The sequence below is a fragment of the Macadamia integrifolia genome, chromosome 14 (assembly GCF_013358625.1).
Source record: "Macadamia integrifolia cultivar HAES 741 chromosome 14, SCU_Mint_v3, whole genome shotgun sequence".
In the NCBI taxonomy this organism is placed as follows: Eukaryota; Viridiplantae; Streptophyta; class Magnoliopsida; order Proteales; family Proteaceae; genus Macadamia; species Macadamia integrifolia.
The window spans coordinates 21,204,144-21,223,772 of record NC_056570.1 but is presented as its reverse complement, the minus strand read 5'-3'; the positions used below and the strand labels follow the sequence as shown (position 1 = coordinate 21,223,772).

At 37.7% G+C, this 19,629-nt stretch overlaps 2 protein-coding genes and 1 non-coding gene across 3 annotated transcripts; 2 read left to right on the top strand and 1 right to left on the bottom strand.

Moving 5' to 3' along the window:
* Positions 1 to 2,797: 2,797 nt before the first annotated feature.
* LOC122062030 (F-box protein PP2-B15-like) lies at positions 2,798 to 4,133 on the top strand. The gene is made up of 3 exons (XM_042625662.1): positions 2,798 to 3,285; positions 3,393 to 3,517; positions 3,595 to 4,133. The coding sequence occupies exons 1-3, from the start codon at positions 3,031 to 3,033 to the stop codon at positions 4,088 to 4,090; spliced, it is 876 nt and encodes a 291-aa protein (XP_042481596.1). The 5' UTR covers positions 2,798 to 3,030; the 3' UTR covers positions 4,091 to 4,133.
* Positions 4,134 to 6,808: 2,675 nt separating this feature from the next.
* On the top strand, positions 6,809 to 6,890 carry TRNAS-GCU. Its single transcript has one exon. It is a non-coding gene; the product is annotated as a tRNA-Ser (tRNA).
* Positions 6,891 to 7,475: 585 nt separating this feature from the next.
* LOC122062054 (phosphomannomutase-like) lies at positions 7,476 to 18,007 on the bottom strand. The gene is made up of 10 exons (XM_042625690.1): positions 17,873 to 18,007; positions 12,163 to 12,245; positions 11,544 to 11,588; positions 11,344 to 11,410; positions 10,656 to 10,732; positions 10,124 to 10,195; positions 9,616 to 9,671; positions 9,444 to 9,533; positions 9,236 to 9,331; positions 7,476 to 9,134 (listed from the first exon to the last, which is right to left on the bottom strand). The coding sequence occupies exons 2-9, from the start codon at positions 12,229 to 12,231 to the stop codon at positions 9,268 to 9,270; spliced, it is 540 nt and encodes a 179-aa protein (XP_042481624.1). The 5' UTR covers positions 12,232 to 12,245; positions 17,873 to 18,007; the 3' UTR covers positions 7,476 to 9,134; positions 9,236 to 9,267.
* Between the last annotated feature and the right edge of the window lie 1,622 nt (positions 18,008 to 19,629).

Genomic DNA, 19,629 nt, shown 5'->3' with positions numbered 1-19,629 from the left:
AATCCAATTTCTTCTACTTTGCATCATCAAACAACCAATCCATAATGTTAGATAAGAAGAAGGTCATGAAAAAGACCCCACCTTCCTTCCTCAATTTGGAGTCCTATTTTCACTTCTCCTTACATCTTATATGGTCTATGTTATTCTACCAAAAAAAAAATATGGTCTACAATATTTCAAAAGTTTCTGTTTTCAGCCATTTTCATTTCTCTTGTTTTGGTAGATCGAGGGTCTGCTTGAACTCAAGAGTTAGGAACGAGAAAAGGATGTTGGGCCCTACCTTCAATGAAATTTTATTGTTATGCCCATTCGATGATACAAGAGGCAATTCTTTGAAAAAAAAAAAAATTGTGCAAAGATTACAATGTGTCATTTCATCACTTTTTTTCTGATAGAAATTGTCATTTCATCAGGTTGGTGACAACAAAGTTGCACTTGTTGGGCTCTATAATTTAATAGTTTTGTCTTTATCCTCGTAAAAAACAAATGGTGTGCTTTATTTTATGGAAAAATAATGGATGCGTTAATGGGTTACCCATAAATAAAATGTACTAACGTTTATTGACCGTTAGATTTGATAGATTATATTTATACCATTGTTGATTAGATAGATTAGATCTATACCATTGATTAAGTATAATATATATCTAACTTAAATTTCATATACCATTTTGGAGATTTGAACAAAAATATAAAAATGAGATCCACTTTCGTCTTCCACCCTTACTCGTTGTTTTATTTAGACTCCTTTTTCTTCTTCTTCTTCTTCCTCCACCTATAAACCATCCCCCACCCTTGCAATTAGTATCGACCCACCTTGTTCTCCCCCCATCCCTCTCCCCACCATTTTCACCTTGTATTGCAATCCCAACCTCTCTTATCTCCGGCCCATTCTACAAACCTGCAACCCACACCACCACCCCACCCCACCCCACCCCACCCCTTCCCTTCCCTTCCCTTCCCTTCCCTTCCCTTCCCTTGCGACTACTCTCACCATACCACCGTTTTTCCTCCTTGCCTTGGATGAATGATTGGACACTCTGACTCGTCTGATGTGTTCAATTCCGACAATCAATCTATTGGTCTCTCTCTCACTCACAGCTCTCTTACTTATCGATTATTACTAATAGGAAAGGGGGAAAAAATATCACATAAACGAAGAAAGGAAAAATAGAAAACCTGGGAGAAACCCATGAGACCATTGATAAGTGCGTTTGGCGGGTATTTTTTTTGGTAAGAATCTTTGGTAGGGACCCACTAAGGTGATTATGGGAGACATATGTGAGCTCCAGGACACGCAAATGAAGGTGAAATAGCAAACACCTTTTTTCAGAGAGGATTATTATTATTATTATTATTACTATTATTATTATTATTATTATTATTAGTATAGCAAATACCTTTTTTCAGAGAGGATTATTAGTATTATTATTAGATTTGAAGATATGGTTCACTTTCTTGTTAAAATATGCCTGATGACCTCATCTAGAACATTGGTTCTATGATCCATTTCTTCTCTTATTTAGGAGCTATAACAGTAACCTCTAACTTCTACAATGGTGAACTCTTGTTAGATTTGGAGCTTAAGCTTAATTATGCACTCCTCAATGTAAGAGAACGTTAATCAAAGGCATAGATTTATTCTATCTAATCCAACAGTCAATAAACACTAACACATTTTATTCCTGGGTAACCTGCTAGCTTACCCATCATTTATCCTTATTTTATTTGTTGTATACTAAGGCTCAAGAGAGTTTTTATTATTTGGGCAAGAGAATGCTACCTTGCTCTTGCAGTATATGCCAACATGCAAGTCAATGGAATGCATAAGAGCATCTTTAGCGCACTACAAGTAAAAATGTCAATTTTAGATCAAAATCTGGAACCATCCAAGAATTGTCCCATTAAAACTCAGTATTGGATCGTTCCATTAAGAACTAGGATGGTACTAGGATTTGATTTTGCAATTGAATAATAAATGGGATGGGATGGTTTTGGAATGGGATTCCTAGTGATACCAGTAGCGATTAGGTATCGGACGAAATTAGAACTACTAGTAACATTTCAACGGGGTATACTTCATGTTCTGTAGTCAAGTTTTATGATTAAAGTTTGATGTATTTGGGTGGTCTTTTCTCTTCCGTTGGTTTGTTATGCTCCTTATGGACCTTTAATTATGTTTCTATAAATTAGCTCGATGATGATATTAAAACTTTATTAGAACTTATTTATTTTATAATCATTGTTTATTAATCATTATGTTTAACAGCTTACATGTCATCTTAGAAAGTATGACGAAAAATAAACCATCAATTCGTCGTGGTTTTGTTTTCTAATTAGTCAAATTAGCCATTTGAAAGGTAACTAACATGACCTACCCAATCATTGAATAGAAGATAATACATTGAAATCATAGATAGAATCAAGATGACCACTGGATCCGGCACATTTCTAACTTTCAGGTAGCCCAAACACGGTTTTAGGAAATGGTATTAAAGTATAAGAACTTTTAGGTAGTTCATCTTTTTTTTTTTTTTAGGTATCACATCCACTATTTTAGGAAATGGTCTTAATCGATACCGATCCAATCTGGAAGAATTCACCGATACGATCTGAGATTAGTAACCATGATCTGGAATGAGGTTGATACGTTCTGTCATTCTGATACATGTTAGTATCGATGTGGGTATTGACGGCGAACATTCTTCTCTCTCTCTCTCTCTCTCTCTCTCTACAGTCAGTTTTCCCTACCAAATTATTATTAGGTTCTTGTTCTGGTCAGAAGGAGACTAAAATGTGCACGCGTCGTCGATAAAATGTCGTCATTTTTCTGACCAACTCTATAGAAATGTCGTCATTTGATTGCCATGGTAAGTAAGCAACCTCACACAACTTTCTATCTATCTCCATTAACACTTCGCCACCACCATACAAATAGTAGCTGCAGGGGATCGATGGATGGAAACACAAGAAATTGATTAAAGCTAAGGTGATCATATTCTTTCCAGTTTTTATGTTCTTTGATCAGATATGGAGTTCAATTCATTGCCGGAAGATTGTCTTTCCTACGTTATATCATTGACGTCTCCTCGAGATGCTTGTAGATTAGCTTTGGTTTCTTCTTTCTTCAAATTGGCTTCGCAATCTGATACTGTGTGGGAGAAATTTCTTCCTTCTGATTTTCTCCAAATCCTCTCCAGATCTGTTTTTTCAATCCCCTTCTCTTCCAAGAAACAACTCTACTTCAACCTCTGTAATCCAGTTCTGCTCGACGGTGGCAAAAAGGTAGCCCAACGCCCAACGCCCAACGCCCAACCTTTAATCTATAATTCTATATCGATCTCTACTTCAAATTTTTGTTTTTCTTCTAATATTGTTGATGTTAATGGCAGATTTTCAAGTTAGAGAAATCAACTTCCAGGAAATGCTATACTTTGTTAGCAAGAGAGCTTTCAATTACTTGGGGGAGCAATCCATTATACTGGACTTGGAAATGTCCACCTCATTCTCAATCAAGGTTCTTTTTTTTCTTAATTTTTTACCCAATTTGATTGATTGATGCCTTTAACTTATTTGATATAATGGTTCAAACAGGTTTTCAGAAGTGGCTGAGCTCAGGACTATATGGTGGTTAGAAATCCAGGGCAAGATCGCTGCTTCCATGTTATCTCCCAAAACAACCTATGCAGCTTATCTGATAGTGAAATTCGCTGATCGTGCTTACGGCCTTGATACGCTTCCATCGGAGACATCAATTCAAACTAGTAGCTATCAGTGGAGAGGTACAGCTTACTTGCGTTTTGGTGATGAACAGAAGAGGTCCTTGGAACAGCTTTATTTTTCGAATCGAATTCAAGTACTGAGGTCGAGGGTTGGGAAAGAGGAAGAGCATGTTCCTCGTGAAAGAAGTGATGGATGGATGGAGGTTGAGCTGGGAGAGTTCTTCAATAGTGGGGTTGAGGGGGACGTGAAGATGGGTTTGAAGGAAGTGAAGGGTCATCACCTTAAAGGGGGGCTTATTGTCCAAGGGATCGAGATTCGACCCAAGTTTTCTTCTTCGATTGTTTCCTGTACAAATTCATGGAAATGATATTCTCACCGTCACAATATTTTTAATTTTTTGTTTTTGTTTTTTGTTTTTTGTCTTTTGTTTTTTGTTTTTTGTTTTTTGTTTTTTGTTTTTGGTTTTTTGTTTTTTTGTTTTTTTGTTTTTTGTTTCTTTGTTTTTTTAGTTATTATTATTATTTTTTTAACATTGCAAATCTGATGCACGAGCTCCCACCACTTTGGGATGAATGAAGTGTCTTAATATATGCAATCTTGCACCCTTGCTTTGTGAAGAGGTTGTTTTCTGACTTGAATCCACAATGAAGCAACTTTACTTTCGTAAATAATTAGTTTTTTGAAAAAGAATCATTATTTCAAAAATTAAAATGAATTAGATTTTTAATTTCATAGGAGATAGGGTGATAATCTTGTGCACCCATGTGACCAAGACCATGCATATATTTTTTCCAAATTTTTTTTTGGGAAAAGAGCCTTGTTTGCTTGCATTCTCCATGCCCAGATTCATGGGGAGGGTTGTGAAAACACATCCCTATCCTAGTAGTCGTCCCCATGTCATGGCGAATGCTAGTTGATAGAGTTGTAATACCCTTTTTTTTTTATTGGGAAAGACACCCATTTGATCATGTGCATATACCATGATATAAGGAGTGGTAAAATGATCACCCTACCCTCTGGTTGAATGCATCTATGCCTTTCTTGATTAGTCCCTGCACTAACAGTTGCACGCTACCTATTAGCGCTCCCCAACCCTTTTTAATTTCCTAAATCTCTATACTTAAATGAGAGTTCTTTTGGCAATGATATTTAATAAGAGTTGAGAAGCCACAAATTAGTTTTATCAATGAGTTACCAATTTTAGCCATGTGACGAGATCATGTGATAAATTCAATCATTGGATAAATAAGTTTAGGGTTGGATGAGTCACGTATTAAGTTTTAGAGATTAATTCAATCAAATATACTCTCATGTATGCCCATGCACTCCCTTGTAATCCATAGATTTTCAGAAATTTTGCCATTAGCTAACAGATGACCTTTGCTTGGGTAAACTCAATACCATGCCGAAGAACTTGAGGTGTTCACATGATCCATTATGTGGCAAACACCTGGACTCGTCTGAAAAACTTAGCCCATCCGAAATGATTTTGTCCAACTCATAATAGGTCATATGATACAATTTTACGTTGAAGAAGAATCCTCTCACCATAACCATATAAATCCTAAAATGAGTCCAGGAAAGGTATTTGTGATCATAAACAGCAAACATGATGTGGAATTTAATGATAAATTTAAAGTTCAATCATAAGGTTACATCACGAATGAATTCCTTCTCTAGGGCCAATGCCTAATAAATTCCTCCTCCGTGGGTAACATGCATATCCCTTCTCCTAAAATGAAAATGAAACTTATTAATAAAATAACATAAAATCTTAAGTAAAACCCAAAATGTTGAATCAGGTTATTAACATCATAATAGATTGAATTCGTCTCTATCAAATTCAATCTAATTTAGATTAGAATCGATCAAAATTTATCTCCAAAACCCTAGAATCAGTGTTCAAATCTGATACTTAACGATCAAATGACCAAAACCCTATAATTGATGGTATCAATTTCAATCCAAATCAATCGATTCAACCAATGTTGAATAGTCCAAATATTTTTTTTTTCTTGGTAACTTCCATATAGCAAAGAATAGACGCATCCTCCATGACTACTTCCTCAAGCAAAACTAAACTTGAAAATCTGAATTAATAAAACATAACTTCCCACAAGACGAAACTCCATACTTTCGCTTTTAATATTGAAAGTCAAAAAAGTTGTCATCATTTATATGGATTTCCACCCTAATCAAAACAGATTGCAAGTTGCGGTATGGTATGGAAAACAGCGTACCGCACACTGCTATCAATGCTTCCGTTTACTATATTATCATCTTATGTAATAATCTACGTGGCAGTATCATTATCCCATTCGCACCTTGACCAAGCTCTTCTGGATACCTCTTTCTTGTCATGCGCGTCCCCGCACCACCACGTATAGTTAATGGTTTATGTACGGTCGATTTGGTTCGATTTTGGTTGGATTGAATTGATCTCCGAGTTGGTCTGACTCAAATTGAAGCTGCACCGATTGTGTTTGGTCGGTTTCAAATTAAAATTTTTTTTTTATTGAGTTTTAACAACAAAAGTAAATTTAGCATCATTCTTATAACTTAATACGATCGACTATATAGATTCAAACAAAACAAAATATGAAATACTGAGGTCTAAATGAAAATAAGAACGAAGAGATGAGAAATAAGGATTGGGATATAAGATGAAAAATGAAGACCAGACTTACGGGAAATGAGATGAGAAAAAGGGAATCAACACACCACCTCATAGACAATGTATAAGGATTGGGCTCCACTGTATCTAGCTTATTACAATTGGGAGCCCTAAAAAATGTAGCCTTAAGTGTTCCCAGCCCTTGGATCTGCGTGATACATCATGTCATGAGACAAAAAGTTTCTGATCTATAATACACCACCTCATAGATGGAAGCTGGAAGGACTAATCTTATAAGATATATATCAGTCAAACATGGATTTCTACAACACCAAGCAAACACTCATCATACACCGATCATACCTACCAAAATGCATGTCCTTTTTGGGTTTGTGTCATGGTGGGCCCAGGTATACCTCAAATATATTTTAGTTTTATAATAAATTTTACCAAAGGCTTATGCCACATTCAGTCGCTTTGGCCGAGTGGTTAAGGCGTGTGCCTGCTAAGTACATGGGGTTTCCCCGCGAGAGTTCGAATCTCTCAGGCGACGAATTAATTTTTCGTTTTTTCACTTCACTCTACCCAGTCATTTCCTCATGGATCTCGTACCATGGCTATGAGGACTCAGTTCTGCTTCTACTGCTACTGCTCTGTGCATGCTATGATACTCTGAAGCGCATCTTTCGGAGATGAAAGGGAAAAGACATTGGAGACTTGTTGGCGATCAGGAGATTGAAAGAAGCTAAGCTTGGAACCAGGGTATGCTTCAACAGTGTGTATATCCTCTTCTTTTTCTTCTTCTTCTACTTCTCCTCCACTTATTCGCCTAAACTTTTTCCTTGCTATGCGAATGCGAATGCGAATGCAGTAATTGCCTCAGCAGATGATGATCACTGATCATGAATTGAGGTTTAATGAATATTTGGCATTTGCAATTATGACATCAAGCTCTTTATTCTATTTACAGTCCAATCTTAGTATGTGTATTCTTCTTCCATTATAACCATATCTACGCAGTGTTAATACTCTTATCCCTTCCAACGCAAAAAGTGCAGTAATGTAATTTTCTTGAAACTAAGCTGCAGTTTTTATTTTCCCTTTTTAATTTCTTTTATAGAATAATGGATATACAAGATTTTGGATAAATACAGATTCAAATTGATAACAAGTTGCAGTTTCACCAGTTCATGTATTGTAACAACAAAGACTGAACACATCAAAGTCACCATTAGCTCAGAGATCTCCAATTGGTTTTGCAAGGAAGAGAGCTGTACACTGTTCTACTGTGTCCTCAGGACTGGTGACTGCAAACAAAAATGAAAAGAAAAAAATCTAATTAGATTCCATAGGAAACCCTTTCTTTTTTTGGAATGGTTTGGGGTGGGGGAATGGTGATAAACAAAAGAAGTAAAATCAAAGTAAAGTTGCAACTTTCAAAAGTATGCACTGATTATTCTGATGTCCAGTTACAGGAATTCAATATTATAGTGGACACTTTGGGGTCATTTTTGTGATGAATCCAATTCCAGAGAAGCTAACCCTATTTGATTGACCTTGATATTTCACTTCTGGTTGTTTCACCTTACAAACATGATGTGGCCACAGTAATTATCATTCATTGTATGCTTTATTAACTAATATTTTTCTTCCATTTGAAAGATAAGAATGACATTTAATGGCAGCATCCGATTTTAGAAGCAAAGCGGTAACAAGTAGGCCATTCCCATTTTTACAAAACAATTCCTGCTTATTTAGAAGTCATGTTTAAAGATGAAATATTTCAGTTTGAAAGCACAACGAAAAAAGTATCAGTCACCATATATCTCACCAAGGAACTATTGACGATCAAGAAGCAAATGTACTGGGTAGAAAAAATAAATTCTGGGCATGCCAAATTGTGAGTTTTGTAGGTTCGATCAAGAGTCATTGTTATAAGGTTTTCTGGGCAGATGGATTGGCTTTCAAGATATAGTGATTGTTGGAGGTTCGTCTGCCTGTTCAAGTTATGGTGATTTATTGGAATTTGGCATTGGGCAGCTTAGAACCATAGATCTGCAAAATACACTGAGAGGTGCAAGTTAATTTGCATTTGACTAGGTTCATGTTATTCTTGTGCTGACCCAATCTCCTTTAACAAACAGAGAGTTTCTGTTCCATGGTTTTGGCACAATGCATGTACATTATTCTACAGAAGTGTCCTCCTGAAAGTAAGAATTCTAAGTATAGCATTTCAGAATATGAAAAATTCTAGCAATTAGAAGAAAACTCTGTAACTTCATGGAGCCATGTCACCCTTCATGTGGAAGAGAAAACATGAAAGCATATATATCCATTAAGATGCTTTACATGAGAGCTAACCTGTGTGACCCACTGTTTGGTCAGATTAAAAAATTTCAGTTATTTCCTCCCTGCAAAAAAGATAAAAAATAAAAATAATTTAAATCAAATAGATAACTTAAGTTCTTTAGTTGACTGAATGTTACTAGAAACATATAAAAATGGGAACAAACAAACATCATGACACCCACAATCAGAAGTGCACAAGTCCACAAAATATAGTCACATTTGTCTATTAATCTAGTGTTACTGAGTAAAAATGTTGTCCTTTGCAACCCTTTTTTTCTCACTCTTTTAGAGAGAAAAAGAGATTCAAAATTGGAAAAGATTGTGACTTCAAGAGAAAAGGGGAAAAAAAAAAAATCACCTTGTCAGTTTTGTCCCCAAAGAAGTGGATTTCCTGAAAATCTTCAAGGTATCTTAAGCAAAATGTTTTATCCCATCCATTAGGGAATACCTGTCATATGAACTTTGGTAATTAAATTTTACAGATTTTCTTTCTCTTCCTCTAGCTATTCAAGAACCACAAATGCAGGGACTAGATCAACATTCACTCACATCGAAACTTATCTGTCCTCCAATAGAGTATGTCAGATTAAGGTGAGCAAACTTCTCTTTGAGCACAGAAACCATTTTTGACCGCATGTCGTGCACCTGAATATATTTGGACCTTAAATACGTATTCAATCACCTGATGATGAGATTTCTTGTAGCAAAAATAAATAGAAAAGAGGATAATATAAGGTGCATACACAACTTGTCATACTTTTCAAACTCATCACGCTCTTCTTGACTGCAATTTCTCCCTATCGGTGATACATTAAGCATCCCACTCCGAAACTCAAGGAATGTTCCCCTGGAAAAGTTATTGAAAGAGAGGATACCATTTTAAGGTTGAATTAACTTGCTCAAGGAAAAGTTTTTCAATTTTCACTAACCTCTTTATTGGAATATCCAAGTCTGCAATATAATGAAGTGCAAAATTAATGAATTCCTGCATTCATCAAAATAAATGTTGATGAGAATAAATTCAAGCACATGTTTGCAATCATTGACAAACATGTAGTTACAAAGAGGAAATCTAGGTATCTTCTCAGGGACATTAAAAGGCACCTATCCAAGTAGTACCTGCACATTGCATACTTGCAACCGAATAGATCATTCACTTCATAGAGTCTTGGATATCCCTGGTGACCCGACCAGTGGACTGAACCATCTCTTTGTTCCCTCAGAACTGATCGTGACTGTGTGAAGTCAAGAAAATGGTAGGTTGGATAGTCATGATCAATTGATGGTCCAGTCTTGGCATTTGAACTTTCATCGGTTGCACCTAACATGTGTTATGTGAAATTTGGAGACCCACTCATGCTCACCTGAGAAGTACCATTTTCCTCCATTTACAAAGACTAACAAGAGTTCCTGCAGGTAGCAAGGTAAGGGCCTCACCTTTAGTTTTTCTTCTCCAAGGAATGACTTTAAGCTCTGCAGTACAGAAGGAATCCAATTGCAAGGGTAATTCTGAGAGAAAATACATAAGAAAGCGGGTTGCATCATGGAGAATTCTAGCTTTAGTGAAGAGAGACCAATATGATTAACTGGATCCAAAAAACTAAAATGAAAACTTTATCCATTTTGCATAGTTACTGACTGGGCTGTACTATGCCATGTTAAAATTACATGTGATAGGCCTTGCAAAACACTAGGAAAAATGCAGAAGAGGAGTTCCACAAGAAAGGATAGTTGATCATTCAATTATTGATTGGATATAAATTTTGCATATAATCAGCAGAAATGGGTTATTTATACTTATATGAAGCAGGCCTCAAAAGTATGGTGTTGAAAATGTGGCACGGTTCCCATATAAGTTAGTTCCATACTTCCCATTGTGCAAATCTTCTGGCAGAACAGTTTGATGAGTCTGACAGCTAGCTTAAAACATCACTAGAAATATTTGTTGCTATTAAAAAGGAAACAATACCTGACTAACAATAAGCTTCCCATCCTTGTAAGCCACAAGACCATTTTTAGAAAACACATAATCATAGTCATCAGTAACTGCAAGAAATCCATCAGAACAACAACTGCATTAAAAGATATTTTTGATGAGGTTTAGATGTAACAAGTAGTAGCATCAGTAGCGAAGTATCTATCTGAAGATCTCTCAAGAACTATGCATAATGAAATGAGACACACACAAAAAGAAAAAGGATTCCAAAAGCATTGGACCTAAGTTTAACTACGTTGACTGTGTGAAGTGAAGAAAATGTCAAAGGACTTGGGTAAACTAAATCTTATAGTTTGAGTTTCATTCATGCTCCTCAATAGTTATCTAACAATAATTAATAAGTTGGTAATAGTGTCAGTAACAACACAACCAAGATAAAGCGCTTGTTAATTCTACTTCATATTTTATACTTCCAGAGAGCAAGGAGAAAAACAAAATCAGAAGCTTTTGAATTAAAAGCAGGAAAAAAATTGCTTTGTGTTGACATGAGAAATGAAAGATTTAAATGTGAAGCCAAACTCTAAAACTGGTTGCAAGAAAATATGAGAAACCACCCTCCCACCCCCACCCCCCAAAAAAAATAAAAAATAGAAAAAAATCTAATATGCTGGGTTCCTTCTCATCAACATACTCTTGAAAATCCAAAGCCTGGTAAACTGACCTGTCTTGCCAAGCTGCTCTGATATCTTAACAAGATCTGATCCTCCAACAACACCAACTGTAACAACCTGCCATCAAAAGAAAGATGTTAGCACTTGAGAAGAGGATGTACTCAGGAATGATGTCCACAAAAAGAACCCAAGTACAGCACAAGGAACCATGATATATCTTTTCAAATGAAAGATAGCGTCAATTGAGTACCTCTCGAAGTTTCTGCATGAAATCTAACACCTCTGGAGTTGCTACCTGGGATTGAGTGAGATAAATGAATAATAACAGGCAGAATCATTAACAAATATGCAGTACATTTCTATGAAAAGTCAGATAACTAAACTATTCAACACAGATAGGCCCAACCCAAGTGATGAGGAAAAAAACCAGTTCTGATAAGAAGAAGGTTTTGCACCCCTTTAATAGTTACTGTCTGAGTTAGCGAGTCAAGCTATCTTTCTGCCTTCCTTATCTAAGTTACATCAATAATTTTTTTTTCCATCTGTTTGATTTACCAGTCCAAGTCAATTATTAATTAAGATGAATTGGCCGGTACAAGCCAGGAAGGGATTGAACTTCAGTTGTGTTCGAAGTGTTCATGAACACAACTGAGACAGATCATATGTAGTTTCGATCCCTCATAAAAATTTGAAGATCAGAGTATAGGCCATACTTAATTATAATTAATCTCCAGAAGAGAATTTAAATCAAAATAGATTGGAAGGGGTAAACTAAAAGTAGCATCTAACTCAACAAATTAAATTGCAGTCTGTCCCATGGATCAACTAACATGACTTCTTACAAAGATAACAAACATAAGAAATCATACCTTTCTTGCAGCTGTAAGTGTTCCATCGACATCAAATAAAGCAATCAAACCCGTCTTCCTCCTAGCCATTGTTATAATAAATCCTGACACCAAAATGAGAGAACTATTTAGCAACTAATATAATATTGTCAAACAGTTGGCATGCAACTGCTCAAAACTTTAACAGGTATGCATCTGAAATCAGTGAGACCAAACACGAAAATGGAGACGAGTCCGAATAACGTCCAATCCTGTTTCTGGATTGAGTGGAAAAGGGATATATGAAGTTCGTTCTAATCATTTGTGCATCTCTGTAATGGGTAAATCCCCATGAAAAAGGGGCACCTTTCGTGCAGTTTGTGATTGAATGTGAGTTCAGAATCAACAGAAGAGCTTGCATTAATGGATGCGAACTCGGAGACAAAGGGTCGACTCAGTTCAGCCGGGTTCTCACGCACCAAACCAAGGCTTTTATTCCAAAATATTAGCAATGCAGATCAGATAAGACGATCTACTAATTGCTTAAAAACAGAGTAGTTTCTGAGCACAGGTATCGTTAGCAATGGAGATCAGATAACCGGAAAATAATAAAACCATGAATGTTGGTGTATGATGTCTTGTATTCCGTCACAGTTTAATTCAGGAAGTATTGGTGCAGCACCTAGACAGGCAAGACGACGGTCTTGCTAGCCGGTTTGCGGGCCGTGGGGGTTGCAAGGGGGGCAGGAGGCCCCTCTGCATAGCAGAGGGTGTAGGGGGGCGTAGCCCCCCGCTCGAATTTTTTATTTGAGGGCAATTGTGTACTTTCTGGATTAGGGTTTTTCGCTATATATATTTGTAGCGAGGGTTTCTTTCTCTGTAATGCAAGTAATACTGAGAGGTGTGAGGACGAGTGCTGTAACCCTATTCTCCATTGATAGTGAAGCAAGATCTCATCTCACCGGGGACGTAGGCAACCTTGCCGAACCTCGTAAAATCCGTGTGCATTGTTTGTTTTGCTTTTCCATTATCTTCTGCATCGTTTTAGGGTTGCGTTTCTACAAATTGGTATCAAAGCTCTAGGTTTCCGTTTTCTAGGGTTTACTATCACGATGACAGGGAAGGGATCGAATGTCAAGTATGACATCGAGAGGTTTAATGGGAAGAACAATTTCACCCTCTGGCGTCAAAGGATGAAGGATCTTCTGATACAACAGGGTTTGACGAAAACGTTGTTGGGGAAGTCGAAGAAACCTACAAAAATTACTGACGAAGATTGGGAAGAGATGGAGGAAAAGACGGTAAGTACTATTCGATTAAATCTTTCTGATGATGCCCTACAATATGTTTTGGGTATCGAATCTGCACCACAGTTATGGGCGAAACTTGAAAGCATCTACATGACGAAGTCTTTAACGAACAAGTTGTTCATGAAGAAGCAATTGTATTCTCTACAGATGGAGGAAGGTACGGATCTATTAGAGCATCTTAACATGATCAATCAGATCGTAAGTAAACTTGCAAACCTGGAGGTTAAGATCGAGGATGAAGACAAGGCGTTACTATTGCTGTCGTCGCTCCCAGAATCATATGATCACCTAGTAATGATTCTCTTGTACGGGAAGGAGACCCTTGAGATGAATGAAGCCGCAGCTGCCCTTATGTCCAATGAAACAAGGAAGAAGGCCAGTAGTACGAAATCTCAAGGAGAAGGTTTTTTCGGAGGTGACAAGGAGCAGGAAAGAGGGAGATCAAATCAGAAGGGATTTGGGAAGAGTCGATCGAAATCAAAAGGGACAAAGACAAAGGTCTCTTGTTACTATTGCAAGAAGGAAGGTCATCTAAAGAGAGAGTGCTTGAAGAGGAAGGCGGACTTAAAGAAAAAAGGTGTAGATAAGGCATCTGAGGAAGCTAGCGTGGCTGACAGTTCAGATGGAGATGATGGAGATGTACTCTCTATATCATCAGGTAAGAATCAACCTTCTGATTCTTGGATTTTAGATTCTGGATGTTCATATCACATGTGTCCACATAAGGATTGGTTTGATACATATCAACCATATAATGGTGGGTCTGTCCTAATGGGGAATGATGCCGTATGCAAGACCATTGGGATAGGCACTATCAAAATCAAGATGTTTGATGGGATAGTAAGAACCTTAGCAGATGTGAGACATGTACCAGAATTAAGGAAAAACTTAATATCTTTGGGGGCACTTGACTCAAATGGCTGCAAGTACATAGCAGAAGGTGGAGTTCTCAAAGTTATTAAGGGTGTAATGGTTATCATGAAGGGACAACTAGCAGGAAACCTATACAGACTCATAGGGAGCACAGTTATAGGTGGAGCATCTGTGACTACAGATGCAGTATTTGATACAGATGATACCTATCTGTGGCATATGCGGTTAGGGCATATGGGAGAAAGAGGATTGATGGAGCTTCATAAAAGGAAAATGTTGAAGGGAGTAAAAACTTGTAAACTGAACTTCTGCAAGTATTGTGTGTTCGGAAAACAGTGCAAGGTTAGTTTCAAAACTGCAAAACATAAGAGTAAAGGGGTGCTTGATTATGTACACAACGATATATGGGGTCCTTCAACAACAAAATGTAAAGGTGGGGCAGAATACTTCGTGACCTTTGTTGATGATTACTCAAGGAAAGTCTGGATCTACTTCATAAAGCATAAAAGTGAGGTGTTCACTAAATTTAAGGAATGAAATGCTGAGGTAGAAAGGAAGACAGGAAAGAAAATTAAATACTTGAGAATAGATAATGGAGGAGAGTACACATACAAGCCGTTTCTAGAATTGTGCAAAGCTAAAGGGATTACACGTCACTTCACGGTTCCAAAGACACCACAGCAAAATGGTGTAGCTGAAAGGATGAATAGAACACTTATAGAAAGAGCTCGGAGTATGAGGCTGAATGCAGGGTTGAGCAAGAGATTTTGGGCAGAAGCAGTGAACATGGCATGTTTCCTCATCAATAGGTCTCCATCAAAGGCGATTGATTGTAAAATTCCTGAAGAGGTATGGACAGGAAAACCAGTAGATTATTCTATTTTAAAAATATTTGGTTGTCCAGCCTATGCGCATGTTGAGAGTGAGCAGCATTCCAAGTTAGACTCAAAGTCTAAGCAATGTACCTTTCTTAGTTTTAAGAAAGGTGTAAAGGGATTTAAATTATGGGATCCAAGTTCATAGAAAGTTGTGGTTAGCAGAGACGTTGTGTTTGATGAGTCTCATATAGTGAAGTCAAATTACAATTCACAAGCAGTTGATGAAAATAAAGAAGGTTCTACTGTGCAGGTGGAGTTAGGTGAGTTAGAAACAACAAGAGAAAATGAGTCATCAAGTGACTTACCAGGACAACAGGAAGCAGTAGAAATTTCCTATACTGTGGCAAAGGGTAAAGGGAAGCGTACTCACAAAGCACCTATGAGATACGGGTTTGAGGACATAGTTGCCTATGCCCTCACTGTAGGTACATGTGATCCATCTTCCTACCATGATGCTTTGAGTGATGCATAGCATGATAAATGGATGACAGCTATGATGGAGGAAATGAAATCTCTACAGAAGAACAAGACTTGGGAGATTGTGGAAAAATCTAAGGGAAGAAAAATCATTAGGTGTAAATGGGTCTTTGTTAAGAAAGATGCAGCATCTGAGAAGGAGCGTGAAAGGTATAAGGCCAGACTTGTAGCCAAGGGCTATACACAGAAGGAGGGGATAGACTACAATGAAATATTTTCTCCGGTGGTGAAACACACTTCGATCAGGGTACTACTTGCTTTGGTGGCCTTGTATGATTTAGAGCTTGAACAACTTGATGTGAAAATTGCATTTCTTCATGGTGACTTGGATGAACAAATTTACATGGAACAACCTGAAGGTTTTAAGGTGTAGGGAAAGGAAGACCATGTTTGTCTGCTTAAGAGGTTGCTTTATGACCTTAAGCAATCTCCTAGGCAGTGGTACAAGCGCTTTGATTCTCACATGATGAAGATTGGCTACACAAGAGGTGAGTATGATAGTTGTGTTTATTATAAAGTGTCAAGTGATAATTCTATTATTTTGTTGATGCTTTATGTTGATGATATGCTCATTACTGTAAAGAACAAACATGATATAGTCTCTTTGAAGTCTTTGTTGAGTGCTGAATTTGAGATGAAGGATCTTGGTGCCACTAAGAAGATCCTTGGCATGGAAATCCTTAGAGATAGAAATACAAGTAAACTTTGGGTAACTCAGAAGAGGTATATTGAAAAGGTGTTAGAGCATTTCAATATGGAAAAGGCCAAGCCGGTTAGCACTCCGTTAGCTGATCACTTCAAGTTATTTGAAAGGGAATGCCCTACAACACATGAGGAGGTGGAGCAGATGTCTCAAGTCCCTTATACTAGCGCAGTTGGGAGTCTCATGTATGCTATGGTTTGTAGCAGGCCGGATTTGTCTCATGCAGTTAGTGTTGTTAGCAGATACATGAGTAATCCAGGGAAGGAGCATTGGAATGCAATTAAGTGGATCTTTAGATATTTGAACAAGACTAAAGATATAGGTGTTATGTTCAGTGGCAAGGGAAGTTCTACAGAATTGGCAGGTTATGTTGATTCTGACTATGCTGGTGATTTAGACAAGAGGAGGTCTACTACAGGGTATGTGTTTACATTGGTTGGTGGACCTATATCATGGAAGGCGATGCTTCAGTCTACAATTGCATTGTCCACTACAGAGGCAGAGTACATGGCAGCAGTTGAGGCTGCCAAGGAAGGAGTCTGGTTGGCTGGACTGGTTCGTGAGTTGGGGTTGGAGCAAGGAGGTACAGTGTTATATTGTGACAGTCAGAGTGTCATACATCTTGCAAAGAATCAAGTGTTTCATGCAAGGACAAAGCATATTGATGTGAGATTTCACAAGATCAGGGAGCTTGTGTTAGAAGGCAGTATTCACTTGAGAAAAATTCATACAGATCTCAACCCTGCAGATATGTTTACAAATCCAGTTACTATAGAGAAGTTCTAGTCCTGTTTGGACTTAATTAATGTTACTCATTGTTGAAGATGAGGGACGCACCAAACAGGTGCGGGTTTGTACCTCTAATGAGGTACAATGATGAAGACGTCTACAAGTTATCTTTACAGGAGGCTCGACAGAATTCAAGCCAAGGTAGAGATTGTTGGTGTATGATGTCTTGTATTCCGTCGCAGTTTAATCCAGGAAGTACTGGTGCAGCACCTAGACAGGTAGGACGGCAGTCCCGCTAGCCGATTAGCGGGCCGTGGGGGTTGCAAGGGGGCAGGAGGCCCCCCTGCATAGCAGGGGGTGTAGGGGGGCCCAGCCCCCTGCTCAAATTTTTTATTTGAGGGCAATTGTGTACTTTCCAGATTAGGGTTTTTCGCTATATATATTTGTAGCGAGGGTTTCTTTCTCTGTAATGCAGGTAATACTGAGAGGTGTGAGGACGAGCGCTATAACCCTATTCTCCATTCATAGTAAAGCAGGATCTCATCTCACCGGGGACGTAGGAAACCTTGCCGAACCTTATAAAATCCGTGTGCATTGTTTGTTTTGCTTTTTCATTATCTTCTACATCGTTTTAGGGTTGCGTTTCTACAGTGAAACCCAACTCGAATAGGCGAAACCATGAATTGAGTTGAGAACTAATACCAGATAGAGATCTACGTTAAAAGCCAAAGAATTATAAACAAAAAACAGGTAAAAGGAAAAAGGATTGAAGAACCAATTACCTGCAAAAAAGTTGTGAGCACTTAAATAAGAGGGCGTTAAATTCTTCCCAGTTAATTGATTGATTTCGCTGTGCTGAAATCAAGCGAAATGGTTTGCATGTAATCAAAAAACGAGGGAGTTCCCACTTCCTACTTACCCGGAGGCTTGCATAAACTAAATTTGCAAGAGAAACCTGTCCATTTGTGCTGCCACTGCACGCTGGCAAATGGGAGGCCATGTAAAGGCATCTGACCAAGGTGGCCATCTTTTTCACATTGTTAATGTCTGGGTGAAAGAGATACACAAGCAGACAACGTTCTTTTCTCCACTAAAATGAACTTATATTAAAGTTGCAGTTTTCACATTCTATGAGAAATCTATCTGTCCATCTTAGAATCCAAGTCAAGTTTCTAGATGGGTACACTATAGAATAAGGGTGTCAATTTGTAATTGAAATCAAATATTAAATCTGCAATCAAGCCAAATTAATCGAATCGAACCGAATCGAATTGGGTTTGAATATATGAGTATTTATCTTGGTTCAATTCAGTTACGACTCAGGGTATAAGAACTATCGGTTCAAACCAAAGCGAACCAAATTGATATTAGTTTGAGTATATGAGTATTCATCTTTATTTTATTGGTTTTTTTTTTTTTTGGTAATTTATTACACATATTTCACATGCTAAGATAATTTTAGAGTTAACAATGACCATAATGTTTATAACTTGAGCCCATTATGGCCTTTGTGTTGTTTTATGGTTGTCCTTGTTGTCAACTCGGCCACGTGGCGGTGATGACGTGGCCAGTTTGGGTGACGTGGATGAAAATGATGACATGGCAGTATCCAGTGTCACCGATGAGATAACAGAGCAGCTTGGTATGCATGGAATGGTTTAATACATCATTAATAGGTGGTGCGGGTTTCTGGGTCAAAACTGGCAAAATTGGCAAAATTGGCCTATTTACGATCGAGGGCATTTTCGGCAATGAAAATGATATTTTTGGAAGATCGGTTCTTCATAAAAAATATAGATTGTAATTTTCCTAGTCCAGTGCATTTGATTTCGTCACATTCCGATACCGTATGAAGAAGTTACGGCATTTATGGCAGTCAAGGGCAGTTTCGGCATTGAAGATGAATTTTTTAAAGGAAGCGTTCTATATGTAACAATACGAAAAAAATACAATCTTTCCAACGGTTCTGATTTCATCGCATTCCGATTCCGTATGAGAAAGATACGTCATTGGAAAGGTGTAGGGGCATTTTGGTCTTTTTACATGGACGATTCAGATGATTGAGTATTCTGAAAAGTCGTAGATCATTCAGTTACGATTCCAACGCACTTCGTTTCATCTCGATCGGATATCGTATGAAAAAGTTATAAGCGTTTCCGTAAAGTCGGTTCGAAAATCCAAACCGAAAATCCATCAGTTGCTCTCGGTGTTGGGTGGATTTTTCGGATTTTATTTTTGAAATTCGAAGGGCTTTTGTGTAATTTAAAGATTTTGAACGTCTGAGTTGCAAGGGGTCTTTAAGCACTGAAACATATGGAGGCAGGGGCTTGATTGTAATAAAGAGGAGTAAAGGGAAGTGAAATGGACGGCCAAGATTCGACCACGTAGGCTTGATGCCCATCCAAAGGGTGCTGAGATTTTGGTGTGATATGGACGAGATAGATGCTTGCGCGTGGGATTTGATTGGTTAGATGCATAATTCTTGATGCACTGGCGCTACACTATATGTTATTGTGTTTCGCGCGTATATGGAAGGTAT